This window comes from Cordyceps fumosorosea (genome assembly GCF_001636725.1).
Source record: "Cordyceps fumosorosea ARSEF 2679 chromosome Unknown scaffold_12, whole genome shotgun sequence".
Classification (NCBI taxonomy): Eukaryota; Fungi; Ascomycota; class Sordariomycetes; order Hypocreales; family Cordycipitaceae; genus Cordyceps; species Cordyceps fumosorosea.
Window position 1 is genome coordinate 812,245 of NW_017387312.1, and position 12,401 is coordinate 824,645.

General features: G+C 55.3%; 4 protein-coding genes across 4 annotated transcripts; 2 read left to right on the forward strand and 2 right to left on the reverse strand.

Annotated features, from left to right (window-relative positions):
- Positions 1–338: 338 nt before the first annotated feature.
- ISF_05360 (isocitrate dehydrogenase subunit 2) lies at positions 339–1,813 on the forward strand (the record flags this gene model as incomplete). Its single annotated transcript, XM_018848965.1, has 5 exons — positions 339–413; positions 475–540; positions 685–771; positions 830–952; positions 1,022–1,813. The coding sequence occupies 5 exons, from the start codon at positions 339–341 to the stop codon at positions 1,811–1,813; spliced, it is 1,143 nt and encodes a 380-aa protein (XP_018704101.1).
- Positions 1,814–2,608: 795 nt separating this feature from the next.
- On the reverse strand, positions 2,609–5,558 carry ISF_05361 (Cyclin-like F-box; the record flags this gene model as incomplete). Its single annotated transcript, XM_018848966.1, has 4 exons — positions 2,609–3,136; positions 3,197–5,000; positions 5,060–5,400; positions 5,460–5,558. The coding sequence occupies 4 exons, from the start codon at positions 5,556–5,558 to the stop codon at positions 2,609–2,611; spliced, it is 2,772 nt and encodes a 923-aa protein (XP_018704102.1).
- Positions 5,559–7,100: 1,542 nt separating this feature from the next.
- On the forward strand, positions 7,101–8,906 carry ISF_05362 (Transglutaminase-like protein; the record flags this gene model as incomplete). The annotated part of the gene is made up of 1 exon (XM_018848967.1): positions 7,101–8,906. The coding sequence occupies one exon, from the start codon at positions 7,101–7,103 to the stop codon at positions 8,904–8,906; it is 1,806 nt and encodes a 601-aa protein (XP_018704103.1).
- A 357-nt stretch (positions 8,907–9,263) lies between these two features.
- ISF_05363 (Major facilitator superfamily domain, general substrate transporter) lies at positions 9,264–11,099 on the reverse strand (the record flags this gene model as incomplete). Its single annotated transcript, XM_018848968.1, has 2 exons — positions 9,264–10,829; positions 10,923–11,099. 2 exons carry the CDS (start codon positions 11,097–11,099, stop codon positions 9,264–9,266), a joined length of 1,743 nt encoding a protein of 580 aa, XP_018704104.1.
- Positions 11,100–12,401: the final 1,302 nt, after the last annotated feature.

Here is a 12,401-nt window from a genome sequence, read left to right on the forward strand (position 1 = left end):
AATTCTGTTGCGCCAACAGCAGGGAGCCCCGGTGGCGCAGAGGCTGGCGCGCCCAGCAAAGGGCCGAAGAGACGTGCGGCAGAGAAAAAACTGCAAGCCTGCGGCAACTGCGAACTGTGGCTAGTGTTCGGCCAAGCCGCAGCCAAGGCTTGCTATGGTTCCTGGTGCTACCAGACCAGCGCGGCCATAATAGCATATCGACGGCCTTGATTTTTTTGTCCACACCTCCCTTCTCTCAACTTGCGTCACTTCTTTTTTTTTTACGTCTTCGTCTGCGCATCTGGTCTGGCTTTGCTCTCTACTTTTCTGGACAGATTATCTACAACACTACCTTCACAATGCTGGCTATTCGCTCCCTCCCCGTCAGGCAATGCCTGCGCGCTGCTCCCCGCGCTGCCACTTGGTCTGTTGCTGTAAGGACGATCGGCCAACTACCGCAGTCAGTTTCAGTTTGCTGACGCACGACTTCCACAGAACCAGCGATTCTACTCTTCTGCCGGCGACCGCGTTGCCAAGTACGAGGGCACCAAAGACGCCAAGGTACGACATATCCTTACATCCGGCTGGACCGTGTAAACCGATGCTTCGATGATGCGCGACTTGTCGATGTATACTGCTTGCATGCTCCATGGTCGAGCCATGCTTATTAGCAACCCGAATAATAAATACTGACATCGTATATAGGGCAACTACCTTGTCTCCCTGATTGAGGGTGACGGTATTGGTCCCGAGATTTCCGAGTCTGTCAAGGACATCTTCTCTGCTGCCAAGGTCAGTCCATTCACTCACGCCAAACGCACTGCCACCGTCATCTAATGCGCACTACTAGATTCCTATTGCTTGGGAGCCTGTCGATGTTACCCCCATCATCAAGGACGGCAAGACCGCCATTCCCGATGCTGCCATTGAGAGCATCAAGAAGAACAAGATTGCCCTCAAGGGTCCCCTTGCTGTACGTACACAATCGTGGCACTCGCATGCGTCATGTCCTCCGCATCGAATCTAACAATTGCTCCCATAGACCCCCGTCGGCAAGGGCCACGTCTCCCTCAACCTCACCCTCCGCCGTACTTTCAACCTCTTCGCGAACCTCCGTCCCTGCCGCTCCGTCGCTGGCTTCAAGACCCCCTACGACGGCGTCGACACGGTCCTGATCCGTGAGAACACCGAGGGCGAATACTCGGGCATTGAGCATGTTGTCGTTGACGGTGTCGTCCAGAGCATCAAGCTCATCACCCGCGAGGCTTCGGAGCGCGTTCTCCGCTTCGCCTTCCAGCACGCCCAGTCCATCGGCCGCACCAAGGTCCGCGTCGTTCACAAGGCCACCATCATGAAGATGTCCGACGGTCTCTTCCTCAACGTCGGCCGCCAGGTCGCCAAGGACTTCCCCGATATCGAGTTCGACGCCGAGCTTCTCGACAACACCTGCCTCAAGATGGTCACCGACCCCAACCCCTACAACGACAAGGTTCTCGTCATGCCCAACCTGTACGGTGACATTCTGTCCGACATGTGCGCCGGTCTGATTGGTGGTCTCGGTCTGACCCCCTCCGGCAACATCGGTGACGAGTGCTCCATCTTCGAGGCCGTCCACGGTTCCGCTCCCGACATTGCCGGCAAGGGCCTGGCCAACCCCACCGCTCTCCTCCTGTCCTCCATCATGATGCTGCGCCACATGGGTCTCACCGAGAAGGCCGTCCAGGTTGAGAAGGCCATCTTCGACACCATGGCTGAGGGCAAGGCTCTCACCGGCGATCTTGGCGGCAAGGCCAAGACCAGCGAGTACGCCTCTGCTATCATCAGCAGACTGTAAATAGATTTGCGGATGATTCCCATGGTTGTTCGATTGCCCCGTTTTACATTATTTTTTCCTTTGTTCATTGATGAGACATTTCTGGTTGGGTCTCGGAGCTCCTTGTCGACATAGCACATTGTCGGTGTGAGCACGGATACTTCAGCAGGAACTTAGACCAGCCCCCGCAGGGTTTTGGGTAGATGATTTGACTCGTGTACCAATAGCGGCAGCAGCAGGAGATGGAATTTGGGTTGTAGAGCGATGGAGAACCGCGTTCTCTGGACTGTCAGAGATGCATCCGATGACAGTGCACTAGACTTTTAATTGGAGAAAAAAAAAGAATAAACAACGCATTAGAAATACCTACATTTAAGTCCTGTAAATACATCACTATGTGAAATTCTGGGTTGCTAAGTGATAGAAAAGAGACAGTATTAGAACATGACGACAAGCACAGCTTGGCCGCAGCTGGTACAAGATCCAAAAGACGGACATCCATTCAACGATAAAAGTAGCCAAAACAAAAAGGGAAAACAGCACTCAAGAGGAGAAAATGCTCCATCCAAAATTGTCCAAAATACAGGGAAACCATACCCTAGGATGCCCAAGATACGAAGACTCAAACAACACCAAGAACCAACAAAGGCTGCGCGCCGGTAGCTCGCGCGGTAACTCGAGCCGGTAACTGAAACAATCTGTCCAAAAAGACAAAGGGGGCCATCTGCGCCAATTTCCAAAAAAAAAAAAAGGATTCTTGCAAAAGAGAGCAAAGAGGAATGGGGGTAGGGTGTGAGAAAGGAGAGGTGAACGGATCTACAGACGTCCGCTGCGAATCTCCTTTTCAAAGATTTTTATGCCCCATACGTCGTAAAACTGCATGGGACCGACCGTCGTGTAACGTAGCCGCGATCCGCTTTCATGCAAGCGCTCGTCATCGCTGTCATCGCTGTCGTCGAGGCCGACGGCGTCTGGCGGGAAGAGCGGGAGGTGCGCATTGCTGACCTGGATGGAGGTAGGATGCGACGGAGGGAGGGGGCCGAGCAACGTCGGCACAAACGCCCCCGTGGCGACGGGATGTTGCAGCTGCTGCTCGGCCCTGGAGAGCCGACGCGGGCAGAGCTCGTCCTCGTCGTCGGGCTCCCCCTGCCGCACAACCCGGTCGACGCGGTCGTCTTCCATGGCGATCCACTCGAGCTTCATGTCCGGGTAGTGGGAGAGGTTGTCGACCATGAAGCGCAGGGTCTCACGGACGACCCACAAGCACGTATCGTTGCTCTTGAAGTGCAGGATATTGATGGCGCGCAGATTGACGAGCTCATGAAAGTACTGCATGAAAACGTGCTGGCGTTCGATATTGATTAGTACTAGTCAAACGTGCTCGACTCGAGGGGAGGTACTTACCACAGCATTTCTATTCATGCTGATCGCCAGCTCCTCTAGTTGTACACCGAGGTTGCAAATCATAACCATTGTCTTCTCATTGATATCCCAATTGGCCTCTTTTGACTCGTCCTTGATCATGAGACGCTTAAGGGTGTGAATGTGCTTCTTAAGCACAATTCGCCGAATCTGATCAATCGTGACAGAAGCCCTCGGCGTGAAGCTAGCAGGAAGATGATCGACGCTGCGCTCGAGTAGAAACAGCTCGTGAAGCTCTTCCAGGCCAGACGCAAATGTCAAAAAGGCATTTGAGACATTGTCCGTGAAGATGCTTCGAAGAGGTAGTGGATTCACTGCATTTTCTTTGGCCAGAGCCGTCCAAATGGGTGCCTGGTTGCCAACGTTGAGTAAGGCCAACTCCTTCAGGGCACCTAGATTCAGTGCTCGACAGAGGACTGAGGCCTTCGCGGGAAGTAGATCAATTTTCAAGACTTCAAGAGACAGACCCCTGGTGCTGCGAAGATAATCATTCATCTGACTGTCGTTGCTCTTGGGCACATTTCCTTTGAAAAGGTCCCGGGAAGGGACGACATTGTCACGACGACGTCTCGCAGAATCCTCCACGGATGGATTATAGGTCGAACGAGAAGTCGACGGCCCTGCAGAAGGCAGCTCATCTCTCGAGCCAGTATGGCGCAACTGACCGGCATCGGGGGGGGAGTCTACGAGGGTGGAGTGTGAGGACGGGATATCTTCAAGCTTTTGTCTCAGCGGGAGCTTGTTGGAATTATCCAACGGGTTCGCCGTGTCAGCATTTCCGACGGTCTCGGAGTTTGTGGCGGCGGAAGTGGACGCGAAACAGAAGCTAGGTTGAGCTTCGTTATCTTCGTCGCCATCAGTCTGCTTGTCTGCATCCTGATTCTGTTTCAGACTGGGCATCTCGCCGGACTCAACATATTTTCGTGCAGCCTGCTCTATAGTATTCAGTATTTCTTGGTGAGTTGCTGAAAGCTCCTTTGGGCCATGTAGGAGGGTCACTAGTTTGGATGAGATGCCGGTGAGAGAAATAATGAACTCTTGACCAGGTGACAGAGCTGGAGGCTTAGTTGCCGAAGACTCCTCGGCTTTCACGTTGACCGCATCCAAGTTCATCTGAGGCTTCTTGTGGAGACTGGGTTCAACACCAAGTATTTTGCCGAGGAGAACTTCCTGTTTCTTCCATTCCTCTTGAGCTCGGAAGTTTCGGACTGGCTCAGGTGGTGCAAAATTTGGAGGGTGTGCGTTTGGGGGGTCAGGAAAGTCTTCATCAGTGGATTCTTCAGCATCCGACTCATGGGAAGCTCTCCTGGCTTGCGATGCCAAAGACCGGGATAAAGATAGCTTGAGCTGTGTCAAGGTCGAGTGTGAGTGCTTAACAGAGTCCGCAATCTCCGTTACAACATTCATGTCATCAATGTCTAGAACAGCCAGGTTTTTGAGGTTCTTGAAACCGGAGAGTCTCATAGCATCCTGCGGCTGCTTTGGAGTGCGATTCTTGGACACGGATCGGGATCGCGTGTGGGGTTCATTCTGCAAGACATGATGCGAAATAGGATGCGGCGAGGCCATCGAGGACTGCAAAGGCGGGAAGGCTGTGTTTGACCAATGCGAATGCCCATAGACCGGGCTGGGCGGGGAGTGGTGCTGATGGAAGCTGATGGGCAAAGGAGGTGGTCTCGAGTAGTAGGAATCACCAGCCTGCATACGAATATGCAGGGTTCGAAGCGACTTTAACTGTCGCAGTCGCCTATACACCGGTCGACTGAGCTCGATCCGCACATTCCATCTATAAGGTAACTCTACATTAGTGTATATCCATGGCGGGGGGGTTATACGTAGACATACCGAAAGGATTCAAGAAAGTGAGCTTTCTGGAGGGTCAAGAAGAGTAAGGTGTTGAAGAACTTGCCACAGCTTGACGAGTATAGATACGGTTGATAGGACCGCTCTCCCTTTATTCCAGAACTCAAAGTATCCATAGAGAGGTCTCTTAGGTGTCTGGCGTAATCATACTGGCTAGTGGTGAAGGTGTCAAGACCGCCAGCAAGGCCATCTACAGGGGAGTCAAAGCTAAGATCGTCATCGTCGGGGAAGATGATGTGAAAATCGCGGTACATGATAGCCGATGCAAGATCGTGAAGATGCTTGGAGACGAGGGCGACGCAGATGAGATCGCCCGAAGAGCACTGAGGCGACAGAGATGAGCTTAGGAGGCCGTGGGTTAGGCTGGCGAGACAGGACTTACACAGGAGAGAACATGGCGCTGAGTCTCTATGGGCAAGTCAGTAAAGCGGAAAGCCGAGCCGGGTACGGCAGCAGAAGCCTCGTCGCCTCCAGCGGACATGATGACTGGCGACGGGTAAGTACAAGTCGTCTGAAGATGATGATAGTATCGGGCCTGGGTCAACCTGTGGAAGACCCAGGCGGGGTGATGAGTAGCGGCGGGGCTTGCCGAGTGGACGAGTTGGATAGGGACAGGACGACGATGGTGCCGTCGTCGCAAATGCTGAAGCTATCGGAAGTGCATATGATGCGACGACGAGTTTTCAAGGAAGACGACGAGGCTGTCAGCTGCTAGGTGGACAGTGGGAAGATGAAGTGATGATGGTGGAGGTTGGATGGTTGGCCGAAGCGCTCGGGAAGCTGGAAGCGTCATGAAGCTGGACAGGGTTTAGTATTTAGGGTCTAGGGGGCTAGCAGGGGGTACATTGGGGCAAGACGCAGTGTGGCGGGGTAAAAGGCGGCTAGCTGTCTGCAGGACAAGTACCTACAGGCTAACACGACACGTTGGGAGCGGGAGTTGGGTGCCTGTCCTGTATTGAGGCAGGGCATTCTGTCGCTTGATTTGCCTGGCTTTGTTCGTATACTTTGTGCATGGCTTAGCGACCTTATTTACTTGGCCTAACTTACTGGTCCATTCAATTATGATGCGCGCTTGTCATCCCTCCATCCGGCCCATCCCATGCTCCCAGCTATCAACTCTGACGCCTGGCAGGTCATATCAGGTTTACAGCAAGGAAATGTGTAGGCAGTTCTGCACGTACCACGCTGTCAGATGGAACAAGTGTTGTACTACCGGGAACGCTGTCGTCAAATGCGGTGCTGGATAGCACAACAAACCCGTTGCACAGTGTCCCAAGAGTTGCACTGACACGGAAGCAAGCCTCCGACTGTACTGTAGTAACCACGGGGCAGTCGCACAGGCAATGTACATACCATGTCCAAGGTCTTGGTAGTTGTGGCCTGGCATTGAGGTACACTCGGCAGGCGAGCTGGGCCTTACCTGGAGTCCCAACATAATTCCAAGAAAGAAAAAAGACCTCAGCGCTCGTATTTGCTTGTTGATTCTAGTTACGCAATAGTGCATTCCATAATCGTCCCATATGATAACTGCCGTATGTTGCTGCTGGGATTTCAAGTCTCCCGTGAACCGGCTTCAGTAATTCAGTGCCACGCTAACAGTGCTCCCTTTACAACATACATTGTACATACATACATACATAGGTACATAGGTAGGTAGAGAGACGACAACTCCACCTGGTAGCCTGCTCGACTTCCATCCGCATTATTGGCAGACGGATGAAACGTTCTCCCAGCCTTATTACTCCTCTACATATAATGAGCTCCCCAGTCTCTTTGCAAAATTTCATATGTTTTCGTTGACCTCGTTCTCTCATCCTCTCTCTCCAGCCACGAACAACTCTCTCCAGCCACGAACAACTCTCTCCGCGCATGTTGCACAGCCCCCCCGCAAACACGCGATCAGGCTCATCGCCGCCACTTCGCCACTCTCATCAGCCACCTCCGTGACTTACCGTTCCGATCTTGATTCCCACATCTCGACAGAGTCATTTTCGGAATCAATTCCAGAGAGTCCCCTCGCGCCATGGCCGACACCGAGGAGCCCCAGTACACTACGCTATCAGAGAGAATCGCCGCGCTCAACAAGAACAAGACGTTTGCTGCCAATGGGCCGCCGTCAGCCAAGCCGGCCCGGCGTGCGCCGCCGCCGCCTCCCCCAGGCCGCGCACAAACAGGCGCCGAAGGCTCGAAGCCTGTCACGCCGACAGTCCCGGTCCGGCCAACCAAGAGCAACCCCCCTCCCCTGCCGCGAAGGGACACGCAGACCTCGATAACCAGTCAGGATGCGGCTCGCCCACCTCTGCCGTCCAGAACGTCATCTACCCAGCAACCCCCCGCTCTTCCTCAGCGCCAGCCTTCCACGCAACCAAACGGCTTATTGGATGTTCGCCGCGATTCAACATCCTCTGAGGTGTCACAAAACTCAACTAAGTCATCCAAGTCTGCCGGACAGAGCAGCTGGTCCACCACGAGCCAAAACTCGGCGACGGCAGCTCCCAGAAAACTGCCACCAATCCAACCACAGGAGACGCAAAAGCCCGTGTCAACGCCCAGTCTGCCGCCTAGGCTACCAATCAGAGGAAATAAGCAGGATGCAACCCCGGCAAGGCCACGTATCATGGGCTTTGGTTCATCTCAAGCCCCAAAGGCAACCACGAACGGGCAAGATGCCGATGGCCCACCGCCTATCCCAACAGCCACTCGCCCTTCCGCTCTCCAGATCAAAGAAGTCTCGTCTCGGGCGACTCAGCCTCAGCCTGCGCCGGAACTAAATAACTGCTTCGCCTGCCGAGACTGGAGCGCACCCGATGCCGTCGCCGCACAATACCCAAGACAGTCGGTCCCTCGCAATGACCCGGTAGGGTACCTGGCTCATAATCTGTGCTCTGCTTTCCCATCATATAGCGACAAAGCTAGAGCCATCTTTACCTGGTGTCATCATAACATTGCATACGACACCGGAGCGTTCTTTGGAAACAGTGTCAAGCACCAAACGGGGGAATCGACCATCTTCAGCGGTCTGGCTGTTTGTGCAGGCTATGCGGAGACGTACAAAGCCATTGCCAACCGAGCTGGGCTCGAATGTGATGTCGTAGGCGGCCACGGTAAAGGATTTGGCTACACGCCGCTCAAAGATGGCGAGCCCGTTCCTCGGGCAGACCCCAGCGGCCATGCGTGGAATGCCGTCCGGATCGACGGCGGTGGATGGAAGCTTCTTGACGCTTGCTGGGGTGCCGGCAACGTAGACGGCGCAACTCAGAGCTTCAACAAGGTTTTTGCGCCGATTCATTTCAACGCGACCAACGAGCAGTTCGGTGCTCGGCACTTTCCCGAGAAGTCAAAGTTCCAATACCGCGAGGATGGTCGCACCGTAAGCTGGGAGGAGTACTACAGAGGCCGTGCGAATGGCGAGCCAGTCACAATCTTCTCAAATACTGCCGAGGAGGGCATCGACAACTCCAGCATGGAGCCTGCGAACAAGCATATCCAAGTCAACAGCGGCCAGATCATCCGATTCCAGTTTTGCAAAATCTGTCCACACTGGAAGTCAGAAAAGAACGGCCCAGGCAAGCCACCTCTCTTTGTTCTCAACATTCACGGTTTAGACGGCCGCAAGGATGACATGGTGCCAATTGAAACGGACGGTTATTGGCACTGGCTTGACGTTAATTCTCGAGATCTCGGAGCACCGGGCCAGAAAGTCGAAGTGATGCAAATCACTTCTGTTGATCACAAGGACGCCCGAGGCCTCTCCGCGCGCGACTTCTTGGCTGCCAAGGGTAGGAAAGCCATGGCATTTTCCTTCTTGACGCAGTGGATACTTGAGTAATCACGTCCACCTCTATTCGTCTGTTCCTTTCTTCCGTATACGAGAGTTTATCAGAAGCATTTCACCTTGGAGTTATGGGGCATCTGGGTTTCAGCTGCATTGCATCGAGCCACGACACAGCATCTCAGCCAATGTTGGTTGGGCGGTGTTTATTGATCGGGGTTTGCATAGTCTTTATTCTCAGCTAGAAAATGCTGGGCAAGAATCACATGGCGTGCACATTAGATTTCGAGCGGCAGCATGAATTCATTCTATTCTGATCATGGTCTTGTGCGGGTTCAGTATAAACAAGGTTGGCTACAGGCTAATGTAGCAGGTATCTATCTATCATTTGACACTCGTTACTTTAGAGGCATTTTAGAGCTTGACAGGCCAGCGCTCTCTCATCCATTTTCCGTAGCGGAAGATGAGGAAGGGCACGGGCACGAAAGCGAGCGAAATAAACCCCAACAGTGAGGTGCCCCAGCCGATGCCGAGGCTGGCGTACATGGCCGGGGCTGCCAAGGGCAAAAAGGCGCCGATGGTGCAGCGGATGACAGCGAAGCCGGCCAAGGCGCTGGCGGCGTACTCGGGGAAGGCGTCGATGATGTAGGCGTTGGCCGGGGTCCAGACGCCGATGATGCCGGCTGAGAAGGGGATGATGCCGATGACGGGGACGATCCAGTGGGCATGCTTGTCGGCGGCCCAGCCGTACCAGAAGAAGCTGACCGGGATGAGCATGGCGAAGTAGGTGCAGTAGGGGATGCGCATCTCGGGCTCGAAGACGCCGCCGTTGGCGCGGGTCATGCGGACGACGGTGCGGTCCGAGACGACGGCGAAGATGGTGATGGAGACGAGGTAGCCGATCATGAGGGAGAAGTAGGGCAGGCCGGAGACGCCGAGCGACCAGCCGTAGTTGCCGCGGAAGACGGTGGGCATGGTGTTGAAGAGGAGGTAGAGGCAGCCGTAGTTGAAGGCGATGTAGACGGAGATGCTGAAGAGGATGGCGGAGCGGAAGAGCATCTTGATGGGCCGGGTGAGCCCGAGCAGCAGCACCTGGCCCGTGGTGGGCACCGGCTTGGCCGGGTCGACGTAGCAGCTGCGCAGCTCCGGGCGGCCGAGCTCCCGCCGCAGCCTCTCCGTCTTGCGCCGCATCAGGACGCGCGCGTTGGTCTCCTTGTTGCCGACCACCATGCACGCCACCACCACGACGCCGGGGACGAAGGAGATCCAGTTTGCCCAGCGCCAGCCGATCGTCTCCGCCACGAACCCACCCACGACCGGCGCCAGCGACGGCCCCAGGATCGGGCCCATCATCCACACCGTCGTCGCGCGGCCTCGCTGCTCCACGGGGAAGAGGTCCGCGATGATGGCGCCGCCGACCGTCTGGCACGCGGAGCCGCCGACCGTCTGGCACGCGGAGCCGCCGACGCCGCAGAGGAAGCGGAACGCAATCAGAGAATCGAGCGAGGGCGCGAGCGCGCAGCCGACAAGCCAGAGGCAGAAGACGAGGTTGGAGGCGACCATGACGGGGTTGCGGCCGTGCGTCTCGGACAGCGGCGAGAGCACGAGCGGGCCGACGGCGTAGCCGAGCAGGAAGATGCTGACGGGCATGGCGGCGAGCGTGGCGCTGGCAACGCCAAACTCGGCCTGTATCTGGCCGAGCGCCGGCGCGAGGATGGAGGAGGACCACGGCGTCATGAAGGTGATGGCGGAGAGGAGGCCGATCATGAGCCACTTGCGCGAGGCGGGGAAGTTGAGCGGCATGGCGGGGTCGTCCTGGGCCTCCCACCCGACGACGCCGTTGGCGAGGTCCATGAGCGGCAGCGGCGCGTGGGGGAGCGTCGCGGCCTCCTTGGTCTTTCTGCGTGAGAGCCGGCTGAGGGCGCTGCGCTGGCTGGCGTTGGTGGCGGTCCTCTGGACGTCATGGCCGAGGTGTTCATTCTACACGCGGTGATGTATTGGCATATGACGAGGAACCGGGGGCCGGGGACCGGGAACCGGGGACTGGCACCGGGGATCAGGGAGTCAACGTACCCTTTGAGCCTCAATATCGTCACCGTATTCATGTATCGGTGAAGGGTGTGCCTCCGGGCCCTTTTCTTGTATATGTTGGGTGTCTACTACCGTCGACGCCTCCGTTTCGTCTCCCGAGATGGACGGGTTCTGGTCTGGCGAGACGGCAGGCCGCCCATTGCCCGCCTTCCAGGCCATTTTCGGCCAAAAGGGGGCTCTCTGAGGGAGAGAGGGGGAAAGAGATCACGCCCAAGCCGTTGTGTGTGGTGTAAGTCCGCGGAGCGGGGGAAGATCGCGGTGTGTGGTGTGCTGAGTAGTGGTAATGGACGAGTTGCTAGGGTACCTGAGAACTCGATGCTGAATTGAAAGGCAAGGAGAGTAATACTTGTACTTTCTCCCACAGACAAAGGATAAACTGAGGAAGCAAGAAAATAAAGAGGCCCAAGGGGCATGGGGAACGAGTTAAATGCAGCATCCATCCATCCATCCATGGGGCCGTCCGTGTGGCTGACAAACGTTACCTCGCATGCATCTACGGGTGGTTCTCAGTTGGGAATCCCCATGCCCTATATCCGGCCGCTGTGGAGAATCTCGCTTTTTCGGCCTTTTCTCCTCTGCAGATTTTGGGCTGAGCCACCAAGTTCAAGTCAGTCCAGTTATCTTTGATCACCAGCGCCAAGCTCGACATGGGTTGGGTTGGCCGTCGGTCCCCAGGTTTTCCTTCACCCCGGCCACACACCTGCTTACGCAAGGGTTTGACTGGTGTGAAAAAAAAAAAAAAATGTTGGCATTGTCTCCGTAGTCATGTCGGTAATTTCTACGGCTTTTTGGCGCGGAATTACGGATATAAGCCTGACCTTGCTTGTATGGTGTGCATTCTGGCACACCAGCCGCTTACCGCGACTACCTGAAGCGGCAAGTAGTCGGCCGGGCCAGACAGCTCTCTCGGCCGAGGCAACGCGGCAAACAACCAGCAGGCAAACAATTCGGTTGGCAAAGTCTAATAATTTCTTTTCAGTATTTTAAAGGTGATTCTTCACACCTTAAATTGTTTGTGGCAGTATAGAACCCGGTAGCGGTATTTTCTCCGCGTCATGACCTGCACTTGAATCATGCATGCATGCCTGACACTTGCGAATGCGGCAACCCGAAAAAAGCGCCTGGTTGGGTTTTTCTGGAATGAAGTCGAGAGGAGCTCAAGGTACAGGCATCAGAAGATTCAAGGCCGACGGCGCAGGGCGCAGTTCCAGCAGTGGCAGGGTGCCCCAAGATGCTGCCGCCAAAGCCAGCTACTACATTTCGCCGTGGGTATTCGCACAGCAGGATTGCCGGCATGGAAGAAATTAGCAGTGGTCCGCGCTTCACCCCAGATGATCGATAAGCATGTCTGCTTCCCTGTATTCAATCCATTTCTGGGCGCTGTCACCCTTGTACCTGAGGGCCTTTGGTCGAAATTGCTGAGACAGCGTTCAGTTGTATGCGTCGCATCCTCGAACTACT